General features: G+C 35.1%; 2 protein-coding genes across 3 annotated transcripts in view; one reads left to right on the top strand and one right to left on the bottom strand.

Annotated features, from left to right (window-relative positions):
* The window catches only part of LOC131609504 (co-chaperone protein p23-2-like), a 33,396-nt gene that overhangs the window by 16,271 nt on the left and 479 nt on the right, over positions 1 to 16,646 (top strand). Inside the window, exons 1-5 of one of the 2 annotated variants that reach the window (XM_058881210.1) lie at positions 13,179 to 13,272; positions 15,665 to 15,848; positions 15,959 to 16,115; positions 16,282 to 16,310; positions 16,417 to 16,462. In XM_058881210.1, the coding sequence (XP_058737193.1) occupies positions 13,268 to 13,272; positions 15,665 to 15,848; positions 15,959 to 16,115; positions 16,282 to 16,310; positions 16,417 to 16,462 (421 nt within the window). In that variant the 5' untranslated portion in view covers positions 13,179 to 13,267. Of the gene's footprint in view, positions 1 to 13,178; positions 13,273 to 15,664; positions 15,849 to 15,958; positions 16,116 to 16,281; positions 16,311 to 16,416; positions 16,463 to 16,646 lie in introns of those variants that run through there. The other variant, XM_058881209.1, reaches the window with a different exon arrangement.
* Positions 13,440 to 15,130, bottom strand: LOC131609503 (bifunctional UDP-glucose 4-epimerase and UDP-xylose 4-epimerase 1-like). The gene has a single exon (XM_058881208.1). The coding sequence runs from the start codon at positions 14,945 to 14,947 to the stop codon at positions 13,895 to 13,897; it is 1,053 nt and encodes a 350-aa protein (XP_058737191.1). The 5' UTR covers positions 14,948 to 15,130; the 3' UTR covers positions 13,440 to 13,894.

Below are 16,646 nucleotides of genomic sequence, written 5' to 3' on the forward strand. Positions count from 1 at the left end.
AGCAGGAGTTGAATAAACACAAAACATATGCAAAGTAAATACGCAGTTTAAAGTGAGTGATAACAAAATAATGTATTCAAGACAAACATATGCAATGCACTGATGATGATTATTAAAATATATAATATCTATCATAATTCGATTGTTTAAACAAATAAAATTTGCGCATGAAAGTAAATCTAATGATTAAAAGTTCATCCACTTAGACATTAATCAGTCTTGTCGTGACTAGGCATAGGAGCGGTGATCACCACTGGAGTTCTCGGATGGTTGAATTCAATTTCTCCAGCATCGATCATGTCTTGAATCTTGTTTTTCAATGACCAGCAGCTATTTGTATCATGACCAGGACTATCAGAGTGATATGCACACCTCACATTAGGATTATAGCTATGAGCAGAAGTACTAGGATTCTTAGGGGGATCCTTTAAAGTGATCAACTCCGACTTCAGTAGGTGTTGTAATGCTTGAGCCAATGACATATTGATCTTTGTGAATTGACGCTTAGGTACATCTGACTTGCGTCTTTGTTGTGGAACTGGTGTAGAGATCAGAATTGTCCCCACAGATTGGTTGTGTTCATTGCGACCTTTTCGATTATGCTCAGCATTAGTCAGGTGAGGTTCTTCAGATGAGTTGAAGTCAATGATCCTTTCATCAATTAAGTCTTGAATCTTGTGCTTCAATTGCCAACAATCCTTTGTATCATGACCAGGACTATTCGAATGATAAGCACATCTCGCATGGTACTTATACCCAGGAGTGGGGTTGGTAGGAAATGGATATGGAGGCAATAGAGTTATCAAGTTCTGATTGAGCAGTTGTTGCAGAACTTGAGACAACGGCATGTGCAACGGAGTGAATGACCGCTTAGGTTTGGATTTCCATTTATCTTGCACACCTTGCTCCCTTTGTTGATCCTTCTCCTTCTTGGTCAGAAGCGCCTTTAATTCTTCTTGCCCCTTGGCCAAGTGAAAGATTATTTTCTGGAACTGGTTATTCTGAGCCTGAAGATTTTTGACAGATTGTTCGAGATCCATTTCCTTGCTGAAATAAACAGCGGAAAGATGAGGCCTTTGATTTTATGAAACCTGTGATGCGATGTTTATGAATGATATGATTATGCAATGTTTTCGAGGACCTTGGAATTCAAATTTGTTTAAAACAAAACAGAAGAGACTTTATTAATAATACTTAAGGAAAAAGAAATTGTAAATTGTTTTATTATTATCTTTTACAATAATGAAAGTATAAAACTAAAAATAAAACTAGGAATAAAATAATAAAACAAAAGTCTTCAAGTCTCCCATGGACGCTTCCTTTTTGAACCGATGAAGTTGTTGATGCCTTGCTCCGCTTGAAGTAGCTTTGTGAGCTCTAATACTTTCTTTTCTTTAGCGCAAAACTGAGCTTCGAAAGTGTCTCTTTCTTCTTTTAATTGAATCCAAGATCTCTTTAATTCTTCGATGTCAGTTGGCATGTCTGGATGAGCAATAACTTGAGGAACTTTTTCCTCGCAATCAGGCTCCACTATCACAGGTAGGACATATGGATAAGGCATGATGAGACGTTGAGCACGAGTGCGCACCCATCTAAGGTAAGGCCCCAAAGGAATGGAGTTTCTTTGCCCCAAGCTCTTGCTATCAATTCTGTTCACCATATCCCATGCTCGTATAAACTTCCGGCGGTGATTTTGAGTATCATTTTCATAATCAAACACAACCCCTTGTATAAGCATCTGATGAGGGCCATCTCTTCGAGCATAACCAAACTGACGTAAGGCCAAACAAGGATTATAAGTAATACCCCCTCGTATGCCAAGTAAAGGCACATTAGGATATTGTCCACAGCGGTCGATGATGGTAACACTCTCCTTGGATAAGGAAAGCCAGCGGATATCAGAATGAGAAAGTGACATTATTCTCTTATGCCATTTCAGCCTTTGGTCGTTCCTCATTACTGAGCGAGGAAAGTGCGAAATAAACCACTTAGATAGCAAAGGTATGCAGCACATGAGAGTCCCTCATTTCTTCATAGTACGAGTGTGAAGAGAGTGTAGGATGTCTCCAAGCAAAGTAGGAACTGGATTGCGTGTCAGAAATATCTTTATGGCGTGCACATCAATGAACTGATCAGGATTAGGGAATAATACCAAACAATAAATGAGCAAAGCTAATACGTCTTCGAAGGCTTGATAACTCATGGACTTCAAAAACATGCGAGCTTTTCCGAATAAGAACTTAGCGAGGAATCCCTTGACTCCACTTCTGGTTTCCCAATGACTATCAATATCAGACTTCTTAAGATGTAAAGCGGAAGCGATAACTTCCAATTTTGGAATTTCTTCCAAACCAGTGAACGGAATCTGATCTCGGATGGAGAGTCCAAGTATGTCAGCAAACTCCTCCATAGTAGGTACCAACTGATAATTCGGGAAAGTAAAGCAATGATGCTCGGGATCGAAGAATTGAAATAATACACTCATCATTTCTTCGTCAAAACCTGAAGTAACCAAACAAGGCAAGAGACCATGTCTTTTAGTGAATCGGGAACCTCCAGGAATCTCTAATACCAACTCTTTCAGTTTGGAAGGTATCTTCACAAAGTTAACTCGAATGGTGTTTCTAGTCTCCATGACCTACAAAACAGAACAAAGATGAATTCTTTGGTCCTCGAATGGTTAGTCATGATGTTATGATGCTTATGATGTTTATGATGTCATGATGTCAAGTAGATAACAAACACAAACAAGTCACACAATTTTGCCTTAAGGTTAGGCTTGCATGTAGTCCAGAGGTGCGTACCCTCCCCCTGAAGTTTAGTCGGTTCAAACCTGTCCTATATAAAGATCGGGTTCTAGGGATCTCATATCATTGACCTTTCTCGAAGGCGCTTATCTCAGTTCGGCAATCGAATCGCCAACCGAAAAGGTCCTGAAAGTCCAGTCCATATGAGTGTAGCTTCAAGTATCAACCAACTTCAGTCGGAACCAAAGCCAGCCATCTCGCTACTTTCTAAAAGGCCAAAGTCAAGTTCGACTAAGGTTCTAAGGGCGAATTAGTGCTTAATGACACCACGCGGCAGCCAAGCATTTCCTCAGGTCGGATCTCAAGGAACACCAGGACAAACCAATGTGTCACACTAACGATGGCCATCAGATCAACCACATCAGTATACGCTGTGCAGTCTCATTGATCTCATGCCATTTACCTAAGGTACTCAGATCCGGGTTAGGATCTTTCACACAGCAAAATAACCAAAACAACCCTGCAAAAATAAAGCAAACAAAGCAAACAATAGAAAACATTTAAGGTGAATCCTAAACTTTTAAGGTAACCCCTCTTTTATCGAAATTTATCCCCAACAGAGTCGCCAGTTCTGTAATACGGTGAACTGACTTTTATAATCGAAATGTGCGGTAAAGCAAGAGTCGCCACCGACTTTTATTTTATCCAAACAAGTTAGAAAGGCTAAAAGAAACAGGAAAAACCTTTTAAATAAAATAGGGTTTGGGGGGTAATTATGCAAAGGGAAGGTGTAAGGCACCCTTTACATCAATGGTTTTCCATGGGCTCTTAATTGCTTTGCTCTTTGTTTTTTTTTTTAGAAAAGTAGATGAAAAAGGATAGGGACTTTAGCTCGTAAATGAGCGTAGCCCTTTTGAAGGATTATGAGAAAGAATATAAAATTTTAGAGCAAGGCAAAGCAATTAGGGGCAATTACCTTAAACTTAGATGATAGGTTTCTTTTAGCCTTTCAGGATGAAAGGGTCTATCCTTGCCATAAGAGGGCAGGAAGCCTTTCGTTTGGAGGTTGAAGGGTCATCGCGTTATCATTCGCCATAAGACTGACCCATGCCATAGGGAGGCAGGTAGTATAAGGGGAAAGATCAGAATAGCCTTTTTCGTAGGCAGCCAGAGGATATCTCAGCCTTTTCGAAGGCAACTTACGAGGGTCGAGATCATGCTTATCGAAGGCAGCATCATTAGGGACCATGATCTTTAATCGAGGCAACATGGCTGAGGTATCCTCATATTCGAGGGACTGGCTATTCTGCAAAAACACAAGGCAATAGGCAACAGGCAACAGAGAGGGTTACCCAAAAGTGTGCGTGGATGCACCAATCACGTGATTATGTTCAGTTATATTATCTTGTAATTAGTGATGCTAGATTCAATTCAAAGTTGTCACTCCCCAAAATTACTAACCACGCAGTATAATATAAACAGTAATAACGGGGAAGGGAAATTGTAACCAGCGGAGGAGAGGGGAATTGAAACCAGCGGGATGTAATTAAAAAGCAAAAGGTTTAACACAAATAATAATTGAGGATAGGGTTTAGGGTTACCGATACGCGTAGCTTTAGCAATTTGACAAACCCTGAAAAGGCGGAAAAACAAGAAGGCAAAATATAGTGAGTGCATTATTAGTTCAGGGATAATTAGGGTTAACCCTAATAAAATAAAGGATAAATAAATTAATAATAAATAAATAAACAATACTTAGCTTTGCATTTGGATTTGATCTGACATGGTTGACAGTCGGAGGAAGCCTCAAGGTTAACCCTGAAAGTGGCAAGGCAAAGGCAGAAAAATTGAGTGTAGGCATAGTTCAAATAGATGTCAAAAGGCAAACCCTAAAAATAAAAGGAAACAAAATAAATCTAAGAATTAAATTAAATACTTAGCTTCGATTGGAAGGTTGATGGGTAAAGGTTCGCCTCGAGCCTTAAGTATTGAATCTGATCATCAGAGAATTGACAAAAATATAAGTGTAGGAGGAGTTCTATTGACGAGGAAATTAAACCCTAATCACATAAAAAAACTAATAACAATAATAATAAAAGAAGGGTTTAGAACTTAACTTCGTTCTTTTGATGTGGCGCGTAGTCAGAAGGCACCTGGAAAGACAACCCTGAAAAGGCACAGAAAAAGAAATATATTCAGTGTAGGGCAAACCCTAGTTAGGATTCAAATTGAGTATAATGGTAAATTGATTTGATTAATTATTGGTCTTACGACCTAATTAATCAAATCGGGACGAGAAAATTAAATCGAGTGTGAAAATAATTTTTTAGGAATTTTTTTGTGAATTAAATAAGATACATATAAATTTTCAAGTATGTGCAAATAATAAGAAATAAATATACAATTAAATAAACATAAGTATATAATTAAAATAAATATAAGTATATAAATATAATTAAAATAAATATAAGTATATAAATATAATTAAAATAAATATATAATTATAATTGAGAAAATAAGCATATTATAAAAATAAAATAATTAAATAAACAAAATTATAAAAAGTTTTTATGATAATATATATATATAACTAGTTTATTATTATTAGGAAAAATAAAAAAGGATTTAAATTAATAGATAATTAAAATAAATATAAAAAGGCTGTGTAATTAAAATTAAAAAAAAATTCTAAAATACTTAACTTCTGATCAGGTGTGGCACGTGCGTGGGAGTCCATGGTGCACCATCATTCTGACGCTCGTTGGATTGGAAAGAAAGATGATTAGATGGCTGCGATGATGGGAGTACATGATAAGCCATGTTTCTTAACGCACAGGATCCTGGGATTTCAAAAGGGGGCGCGCGCGTTTTTTACCCAATCAGAGGGTGACACCTCTTCATCTTCAACCTTGGGCTATCATCTTTAACAGCGCTCTTCGCCAAAAGCGCTATGAAACACTAACCATCCAACCTGAAAAATAACGAATGCATACAAATGGCTACAGAAATTTGGCGCGATGGTGCCATTGAATTCGTCTCGATCACGTGAACCCGATGGTACCTATTTTGAAGCCTGATTTTACGTTATTCAGAAAGCCCCAATCTCAAGGGCACGAACCCTAACATGGCAAGTCACTCAAAACAGCATAATATCACACCAAACTTTCCAGAAACAATAATCATAGCATTTTAAACATGAATATGTCATTAATTTTGAGTATGGATGCTTGTGCTATGCGAATCGACATAAAATAGAAATTGACAAACCTGTGAGTATACCTGCGTGTTCTTGGGGATGCAGTGCTTGAAAACGATCGAGAAAGGTTCCTTGGAGGTCCAGGAACAAATTGAGATCAACAAAAAGCCTTGAATCACCTTGTAGCCAAGGATTGGAATTTGAGTTTTGTATGAATTTTGAACTCCGGTTTTGATGCTCTTGGCTGCAGATTTTCGTGAACCCTAGCATCTGGCCTTGATTAGTATATATATGAGATTGATTAGGGCAAATAAAATTGAAGGAAATCTCTTTGAATCAAGAATTCAATGTGAGGAAAATTTGATTGAAATTATGAAGAAATTTTCCTTAATTATGGCTCAATTTCAATCTTTTTTCACCAATCCTTTTGTGCACGAAATTTGTATCCAATATTGTGTTTAAATGATGATTGAATTGATTGGAAATAGAATCAAATCAAATTTCTTGTTATTTACATGATTTGTTTTGATTTTTAATCACTTTTAATATGAATAAAAATTCATACTAAATCACATAATTCAAGTAAATTCGTGGAAATTGGTTATTAGGCTTTAGTTGACTTGTGGATCAAGGTTGAATAAAAATATCTTAGGCCCATTTGCAAAAATATTCAAATTTCTTCACATTTTTCCCTCCAAAATAGCCCAACTTTAGCAAGGCCTATCTCCCTCAATTTTTTAGGTATGGGGGTGTTCTAGGACTTTTTAGAAACCTTAGAGAGTCGCCTACCCAGTGTCTTTGGTCTCATGTCAAAATTATTTTCTATGCTCCTTGTGTGTCCATTTGAAAAAAGTGTCTTTTTGTTGACTTTTGAAAAGGACCTATAATGTTTTGGTCCATATCTCTCAAATGATGCATTTTTGGACTTGGCATGTGAGACACAAATTTGTAGAGAATTAAATTTCCTTCAAAATAAGCTTTGAATGGGAAATTTATAATGTTCCATGTGAGAGTTATGGCTGGTCAAAGTTTAGTTGACTTTTCCTATGCAAAACCCTAATTTAGAAACTTTTTGACTTGTTAATTTTTGTTCTTTCCTTGATGATCCATGATCAATTCTTGATCAAATGGTGAATGATACTTCACTATGAGGATCTTGACAAAAAAAATCAGGAGCTTTGACTTTACTTTGACTACAGTTGACTTTTAGGTTAGCTTAGTTGACTGTTGCATTTTTGAACAATTGAGTGACCAATCCTTTGAGATGAGACTTGATATTTGTCATGGAGATGATGTGAGATATATTGAGCCATATGAGATGCCTTGGAGCCATTGATTCACTAATTTCTCTTTGAATAAGTCAAACCCTAGTTTTAGAGCCTTTTGTAGGAGAATGTGTTTTAGGAGCTTTGTGTATTGATTTGAATTTGTATAAGGAAGAAAAGCATGGGCAAATTTTGGGGTATGACAAACATGAAGGACATTTTTCAGAGTTAACATTGGAGAAAATACAACTGACCCTTTACCTGCAATGGCTGAAAAAGAGCCATCTGCAATTTTTATTTTTTGGTTACCTGCACATGGACTATATGAAGAAAAAAAAAATAGATTCACCTGTCATGTGATCAGAGGCACCTGAATCTACTATCCAAGTATGACTGGGACTGACACTAATAAATGCAGAATTACCTTTTGTTTTTATAGAGCAAGAAGGAGTTGGAGACTCGAGGAGTTTGTACAGTCTGTCTAGTTGTTCTGTAGTGAGTGGAAGCTGCGGTGAAGAAATTTGCTGCCCTTGATCAGAATTACTAGCCTAAAATGCACGACCACCTTTCTTCTTCCAGTTAGGAGGTTTCCCTTTGAGCTTCCAACAGGTTTCACGCGTATGCCATTCACGCTTACAGTGGTCACACCAAGGAACTTTGTCTACCCTTTTTTCCTCGTCAAGGTTCCTAGTAGCCAAAGCTGAGCCTTCAGATTCAGAGCTTCGTGGTGTTTTGCCCATCATAATACCTTGTCGTGCCTCCTCCCTTCTTATTTCTGCAAAAGTTTCACGAAGAGTTGGCAATGGTATTTTTCCTAAAACTCTACCTCTTACCTCATCAAGGTCTTTATTGAGCCCAGCGAGAAACATGAAGACACGATCATTTTCTTGTCTTTTGAGAAACAAAACACTATCTTCTGTACACCTCCAATTGTCATCATAACATAGATCCAACTCTTGCCAAAGGGTCGACAACTCATTGTAGTAAGCAGTAACATTCATGTCCCCTTGTTTCGCATGCCATAACTTTGATTTTAAACCAAAAATTTGGGAAGAGTTTTGAATATCAGAGTATGTTTCCTTAACAGCTTCCCATACATCCTTTGCAGAAGGCAAAAACATATAAGGCTTACCTATTCCAGTTTCCATAGAGCTTACCAACCACGCAATAATCAAGGAGTTTTCAGATTTCCATTGTTGGTAAAGAGGGTCTCCTACTGCCGGTTCAGCTACTGCTCCAGTTAAAAAACCCAACTTCCCTTTGCTATCCAATACCAAGCGAACTGTCTGGGCCCATTCATTATAGTTATTCCCATTCATCTTAGGAATATTGACCTTGAGGGAGTATGAGGAACCCTCTTGGTCATTGCCGCCTATATTGAAATAACTGCCATTGTTTGTGACACCCGATGTTTCGTCGCTGTTTTCGCCACCATTGCCATTTCCGCGGCCACCACCGTTATCGCGGCCGCCGCCATCACCGCGGCCACCGCCACCGCCATTATTGGATCCGGTGTAGGCAAAACCTAGAGCGGGCAAATTCGTGCCGTGATTCGTCATAGGGGATTAAACAGGTATGTCAATCGGAAGCTGTTGTGGAAGTTTTACAGTAAACCCTAACCCAGAGCTCTTGATACCATATTGAATGGAATGGTAAAAAAGCTGTTGTATTTTATTCCTCAACTCTAGGCTGGTATATATAATGGTAATACAATAATGATATTAATTCTTTCCTTAATGGAGAATAAAGGTAAATAATACAAATAGAAATAATATATTCCAACAACCTCATTGATTTTTCATCTTGTCCACGAGATGAATCTCCAAATGTTCTTCTGATGTTGATTTTTTTAAAGATTCTACTTGTTGAAGCTTCTTCATGTTTTCTGATGGATGAAGCTTCTTTATCATTTCTATCAGACAATGACCCTTTAGGTGATCATTCATCTATTGAGATCATCCGTTCGAATTATTTTTTACATGTGTTAATATTTCACTTTCATCTTTGAGTATTCTTGAAGACGATGATGACAATGAAAATGAAGATATTTTGTGTATGTTTGGTCTTTCTTCTTCTTCCTTGAGTAGCCGAATCAACTCCTTAAGTTTCTTTTTGATTTCCTTCTTTCTAGATTTTTCATGTACTCAACTAAGGCAATACTATCATTTCAATTAAAGATTGGATTAGATTTCTGATGCCAAATCTTAATTCTTAGACATTTGTTAGATACAAAATTTCTAACATAACCTCCAAGAGTTCCAATAATTGAGTATCATATATGAGGACTACTTTCATAATCATTTAGCATTCTAACTTCCTAGATTTGTGCGTTCATTATCTCTTGTTTGGTTTTAGAAGAAACTCCACATATTATCTCAAGAGTGTCCCACACTTCCTTGGCAAGATTATAATTAAAAACGTAAAATAATTCCTTATAGCTCAAGACACTTGTCAAAAGATGCTTGTATTTAAAACCAAGTCTTAATTTTTTCTTGCTTCTTTGGTCCAATGAAAAATGGTTTATTTATTACTTTTTAATCTAAGCAAAAAGTAGGAGTAAATGGATCATTATGTAAAGAATCTCACATTTCAAAATCATTTAATTTTATAAAAACTCCAAACTCCGCTTCCCAAGATTCAAACCTTTCACCATCAAACGGTAAAGGTGTGTGTATTCATGAAAAGTCATTTGTTAAAATTGTAAATGTTTGCAGACATCATACTACCTCTTGAGATGATTAGTCTTAAAACATTAGTTAGGCTCTGATGTCACTTGTTGGACAAGTGAATCCAAACAAAAGAGGGAGAGGTTAGTTATGTTATTTTAAAACACAATGTCCTATTAAAAAATGCCCCAACACTAGAACCAAACACATCACATGCAAATTTCACTCTTAAAGCACTAAGTCAAAATTGAAGAAGAAATAAGAGAGATAAGAGAATGGAAAGTTTGAAAAAGTATTCAAAATATGGTTTATGGTGTGAGTGAAATAAAAAAGAATCTCTCTATTTATAGGAAAATATGTGGCTAAAATATAGAAATAATCCATGGGCTTTTTAATGTCGCTAATTGATTAACAATTAAGTTTAACAAATTAGCGAAGATAAAAAAGGAATATTTTAACTGGCATTGTCATAAATCGATTATAGCATTCTCTAATTGATTATGAGTGTTATAAGTCCCTAATCCATTAGTTAATCATAAAAGGGTTTTTAGTAGCTTTCACAAAGTCATAGAGGCTTTGCGTTCATTCGAAAGTGTTCGCGTTATTTGCTTTATTAATTCAAGAGTTGATCTTATATCTTTATAAATACATACCACTCAACACTTACCTGACGAGCTTTTACACTTCATCCATTTCACAACTTTAAAGAATTAAGATCCCTTTCTTGATACATCCATAATTTAACATATCATTTGAGACTTGAATTTACTTCTATCTGATGAAGCTTGGTAAGGCTTCTTGATAATTAAATATCATATTTAGAGAGATTGATTTATTGAGATCATCAGGGATTCAATATTGAATTGGACAAGGGTGACACAGTATATGTCTTGTGTTCAATATGCACATGAGGACAACAAGGCAATTGTACATACAAATATTATCACAGAAAGATTTTGTCAGATCACATGACATTTTCGTGACTTGGGTAGCAGTGATGTATTGGTAGATACCTCTCACTGTTTATTATATTAAAAGTGTGATTTAATATAATTTCCAACACAACGAGAACCTACAAGGTCATACAAATAAGGACAAGTTGATGAAAAATAAAATAAATAAGGAACACCGTAAGATACATGCACTTAAGTAAACTATAGGACACCTTAAGGTACAATTCACTTAATTGAAATACGGTACACTATAAGGTACACTGCACTTAAGTGGTTTTTTAACTTGCAGTATATCCAAGTGGCTCTATAAATAAAACTCTTCTGGCTGTAGCTTTCACTATTAATAAAATTTGATTTGTGAAACCCTAGTTGTAATCTCTCTCTCTCTCTCTCTCACACACACACACACACACACACACACTCAAAGTCTTTATTCGTTGCAGCTATCATTGGGACTGAAGGCACTCTATTCGTGTGGATTGAGTAGAGGCGTTATTCTTCATTCAACGTTCATGATCATTCCTCTGATTCTGCATCAGAGACGCTAATTGCTACAAGAGGTAATTATTCCAGCACTCATCATGCATCATTCGTAAAGATCACCTAAAGGAAAAATTTTGTTTTTCGTTGTGTTTAGTATCACGGTTCCTTTCAATTCAAAGGTGGTTTAAAGAGTTCTTTTATGCAAAGTAAACTTAATTCGCTTGATGGAGTGAAGATCTCTGAAAAATATTGAAAACAGAAATAATCGCCTTTGGTATATCGATCTTGTAAATATTTCCATATTTTTGTTGCATTGTTAAAGCAAATGGTGCTCTGAGCGGTTTAGGGATTTATGGTTCTGGTAATCCACGACAATATTATTCTGTTACACGTATCTCAGAGTTTGAAATTAAAATTACTCGAGAAAAGCTCGTGTGATTAAGCCATTAATAAAATTGAGTTTGTTTTTGGACAATAAGGCTCATTTCATAGATTTGTTCCAAGTGTGATAATTTGAATTGTTGAGTGTTGGTGCTACAAGAGCGACATCAGGGTTTTCACCATGAAGGTAACAAGGGGTTGCACGGATTGCGTAAGGGACCAGATGAATTGTTGTGATTGGAAGTTTTTAAGAAAGAATCAGAATCTTACCATAAATAACTAAACTTTCTAAGAAACTTAACCAACTAATAATTACATAATAATCTACAATATTTAGACGAAGAAAAAAATAATTAAGATCAAGAGGAGTGATTTTAGGTCAAAATTAACCCAAAATCACTCTTTTCTCATTTCTAATATACGATGAAGAAAAACAAAAAAAAAATTAGAGGTGGTAAAGAGTGATCCTATGACCTATCATTTGTGATTATTTAATTGATGGATACATCTACACATACAATAAACAAATTAATTATATAAAATAAAATAATTCTCCATCGTTTATTATAAGACTCGCTTAAATTTTATAGATATTTAAAAAGTGTGTTAATTTTACATAATAATCCAATATAACTAATAACAAAATAAAAAAGAAAAATGTAATTTATATTTTCTTCTTATTATTAATTATTAATTAATAGAAGTATTGTTGAATAGAGTTTCTTACTGCCTGTAAAAGTTTTTAGAGAGTCCTATAAAAATAATTACAAAAAATAATTAATTTTATAATTAGAGATAATAAAATAATACATATTCATAGGAAACAATCAATAACTTTTCTTTGCTCTACACAATGAACTATACTCCTTCCAATTTTAAACATATGCAATTATAATTTGAATCAAATACATTAAATCTTTCTTTTCTTATCCAAGATTTCTTAATTTATGTCAAATTAATAAAAGTGATTTAAAATTGTTATATATATATATATATATATATATATATATATATATATATATATATATATATATATATATATATATATAAGGGCCTGTTTGTTTAGTTTTTTTAAAATAATTTTTATAATATTATATTATTTTATATAAAAATAGTTACAAAGAAACTTTTCAAAAAACAAATTTGGTTTGAATAATTATTCTTAAAATGTTATTTTAGGTATTTTATTTTTTAATGAATTTTTTTTCTGAATATTAAAATTTTCAAAATCACTTAATTTTAAATTTATTTCAAATAAATTTTTGTAAAAGTCACTTTTGAAATACTATTTTTTAAAAAATTTTAATTTTAACTATGTTTTAATATTCAAAAATATTTATTTATGTTATAAGATGTGAAAAGTAATATTTCAATTAAAAAAATAAATATAAAAATTTTATAATATTTTTTATAAATTGTTTTCTAAAATTTATTTTTAAAAATATAAAAAAAAAATCAATTTTTTTAAAGTGGAAAGTATAAATAGATTAAGGAACAAAGAAAAGGGACAAGTGAGACAAATCCAAACACTCACATTCACATAGCATTCACTTCTTCACTCTCCAGTCTGCAGACAATGAGGTTTTTCCCTTTCTTGCTGTCTTTTTTCTCTTTCGTTTTACTTTTGCTGAAATCTGAAATTTTTCTATGTTTTCTATGAAGATAAGCCATTATTACTTTCACTCTTGCTTAGTTTTAGCTTTGCCCCATTTCAATTTCATGTTATTATTGTCTTTGCTACATTTGTTTCTACCATCAAAATCATATCTTTGTAATTATTATGAAGAAAAAATGAAACTTTTTGATATATTGTTGACTCATTTGTTTGTATAACCCTGTGAAGTTTCAATATTCTTAGTCATTTAAACAATTGAATGTTGAAATCGCGATAATTGATATTCGTGAAGAATCGCATTCAAAGAATACTGTTAGGGTTTCAGTTATGGGTGCATTGTAGAGACATTAGAAACCTTTGATACCGCGGATTAAATTATAAACATTTTTGTAAAACCCTAAATAGTTTCGAATTTTATACCATTCAAGCAAATTATTTTTATTCAGTTATTGAATGTTGGTCTCAAATAGCTGAGAATCACATTAGAATTAGAGTTTGACCTAAACAGGCTTCAAGTACTCTTTAACAATGGGAGGTCTATTAGTATAGAAAATATCGGTATATGAGTAGTGTATTTGTCGAGCTGATTCAAGGCTTCCCTGAGTAACCCCAAGGGTTGTTCTTTGTCCAATTCCATTGGTCCCTGCACATCTCCTCTACACCATATTTGGCCTTCCAACCGAGTTCTCTCTCGGCTTTATCTGTAGATGCATAGACCTCGGTAGCGTCTCCTGGACGTCTTGGACACAAGTTCAATGCGATTTTCTTGCCAGAAGCTTTATTAAATGCGTCAACCATTTCAAGCACGGATGTGCCACGACCTGTTCCCAAATTGTAAGCCACACAACCTATGTTTTCCGTTGCGAAAAGCTTTCTTAGGGCGGCAATGTGACCGTCTGCTAAGTCCATCACATGGATATAGTCCCGTACCGCAGTGCCATCCCTTGTAGGATAATCATGACCGTAAACATTAAGCTCGGGTAATCTTCCAACGGCTACTTGCTGTATATAAGGCATGAGGTTATTCGGGATGCCCTTAGGATCTTCGCCGAGTTTACCACTTTCATGTGCCCCAACTGGATTGAAGTATCTCAGTAAAATGATTCTCCATTCTGGATCAGCTTTCTGAATATCTCGCGCAATTTCTTCAAGGAAAAGCTTCGTCCGTCCATAAGGGTTCATTGCTTGTAACTTGAAATCCTCCACACATGGTATTGTTTCAGGTTGGCCGTAAACCGTTGCAGACGATGAGAAAACCATGTTTTTGCAATTGTGCTTAGCCATAACATCATAGAGATTGATTGTGCCGACGAGATTATTATCGAAATAACGTTGAGGATTTTGAACACTTTCACCAACTGCTTTTAGCCCAGCAAAATGAATCACAGCCTCGAATTTAGTTTTTGAGAAGAGTTTCTCCAAATCATCTTTATTCCTGAGATCTCCCAGCGTGAATTCAAGATTCTGAGAAAGGTCAGGACCAACAACTTCACGAACGCGGTCCACTGCTTCCATAACAGAATTATCGAAATTATCGATGATGGAAACATGAAACCCATCTCTAAGAAGCTGAACAACGGTATGAGCGCCAATGAAACCAGCCCCGCCGGTTACAAGTATTTTTTGTGATGAAGACGCCATATGTTGAAACAGCTGAGATAGAGAGAGGCGTGAGATTTTGAGAGATAGAGAGCGTTGTGAAAAGTGATAGATTTGGATTTTGAGTTTTGGATTTTATACAGTAATGAAATATCATTAATTGCTATTTTTGGGTAATGGACAGAAAATTGGGATCTGGAATGATTTTGTTAGATTTTAACTTTCTTTCTATCTGTAATCCATTTTTTATTTGTTAAATTACGCGCGCGGCTAATTTAAGATAAGATTAGTAATTCTGTTTTGTATGTAGGTTCCATTTTTAGCTTCTGGATTGGATTGCCAAGTAAGCTCCTTTTCAACCATGTGTAGGCCAAACTATAATTCTACAATGCGCTGTTAACCTCTTTTTTATAGAATTAGGCCAAACTATAATTCTACGATGGTATTAGGATTTAGGACCTGTCGATGGGGTCATTGGCCACCCACCATTTATATCCACGCACCAAGCTCAATACTGTTGGGTGTTTGGGTGTGAGGGGTGTATTGGGAAAATCTCTAATTCCATATTAGTTATCGATAGAGTCTGGAAATAGTTTATATCGAGTGGCACTCCTCACTTTACTAACCGGTTTTGTAGAGATGAGTTATGCAAAACTATAATTCTAATAATTGTGATTACGGTTACATATACTATTGCAAAACCCTCTAGTTGAAAAATTATTTTTCGCTACTAATTTGATTTTTTCGTTTTGTGTGTAGTCGCCATCCTGAAGTTCTGTGGGCGCAGCGTTCCGACAAGCTTTACCTGACTGTTTCTCTAACTGATGCCAAGGATGTTTCTGTGAAGTGTGAGCCTCATGGCTTGTTCACTTTCACTGCTTCTAAGCTTCAACATGAATCCTACAGCTTTACCTTGGAACTTTATGGATCGATTGAACCTGAGGTGAGTGATCTTTCACTGCTTCCAATTTACCGATAGTTTCGGTTTTTTCCATATCCAGTTTTGAAAAGGGTGGATGGTTATGTATTTAAATTTGTTATTGTGCTATGTAGGGCTGTAAAATAAAATCGAGCTCAAGAAACATACTATGCTCAATTCAGAAAGGACAAAGAGGTTGGTGGAAAAGACTACTGAAGTCTGAAGAGAAACCTGCTCCATACCTTAAGGTTGATTGGAATAAATGGTGTGACGAAGATGAAGAATCAGATTGTAAGCTTTCGTTACCGTAAATAACTATTTGATTGGCGTTTCAAAATTGAACTCTAATCCAACATGAGTATTTATATTGGTTTAATAACCTTGAAGATTAAAACTAAATCAATTACTTGTGAGTATTACTCTCGTCTGATTAAAGTTTCTATTGGAATTATTACAGCTGAATTGATATCCGATGACGATGGACGGGTATGTCAACTTTATTTCTCGTCGCATGTAATTTTGAGTTGTAGAGTTTAACAAACCTCCCACTCCAAGTACTTAATCTTATACAATGCAACTTGTTCTTTTGCAGTTTGCTGGCGAAGATGATGAAAGCAGTGATGATGAAGGAATGTTATGTAAGTGAATCAGTTGCATCTCTTTAGTTACAGTTATTCTTTCAATTGCTTGCATCTTCTTTGAGAGCGTGTAAGGCGTGCTACCGCATAGTGCTCAAAATCTGTCACGGTTAAATCGCGATTAAATAGGAACTCATAAAATATTTGTCAAGGTTAAACCATAGTTAAATAGTGTCCATATTTT

Source organism: Vicia villosa, linkage group LG6, assembly GCF_029867415.1.
Source record: "Vicia villosa cultivar HV-30 ecotype Madison, WI linkage group LG6, Vvil1.0, whole genome shotgun sequence".
Taxonomy (NCBI): Eukaryota; Viridiplantae; Streptophyta; class Magnoliopsida; order Fabales; family Fabaceae; genus Vicia; species Vicia villosa.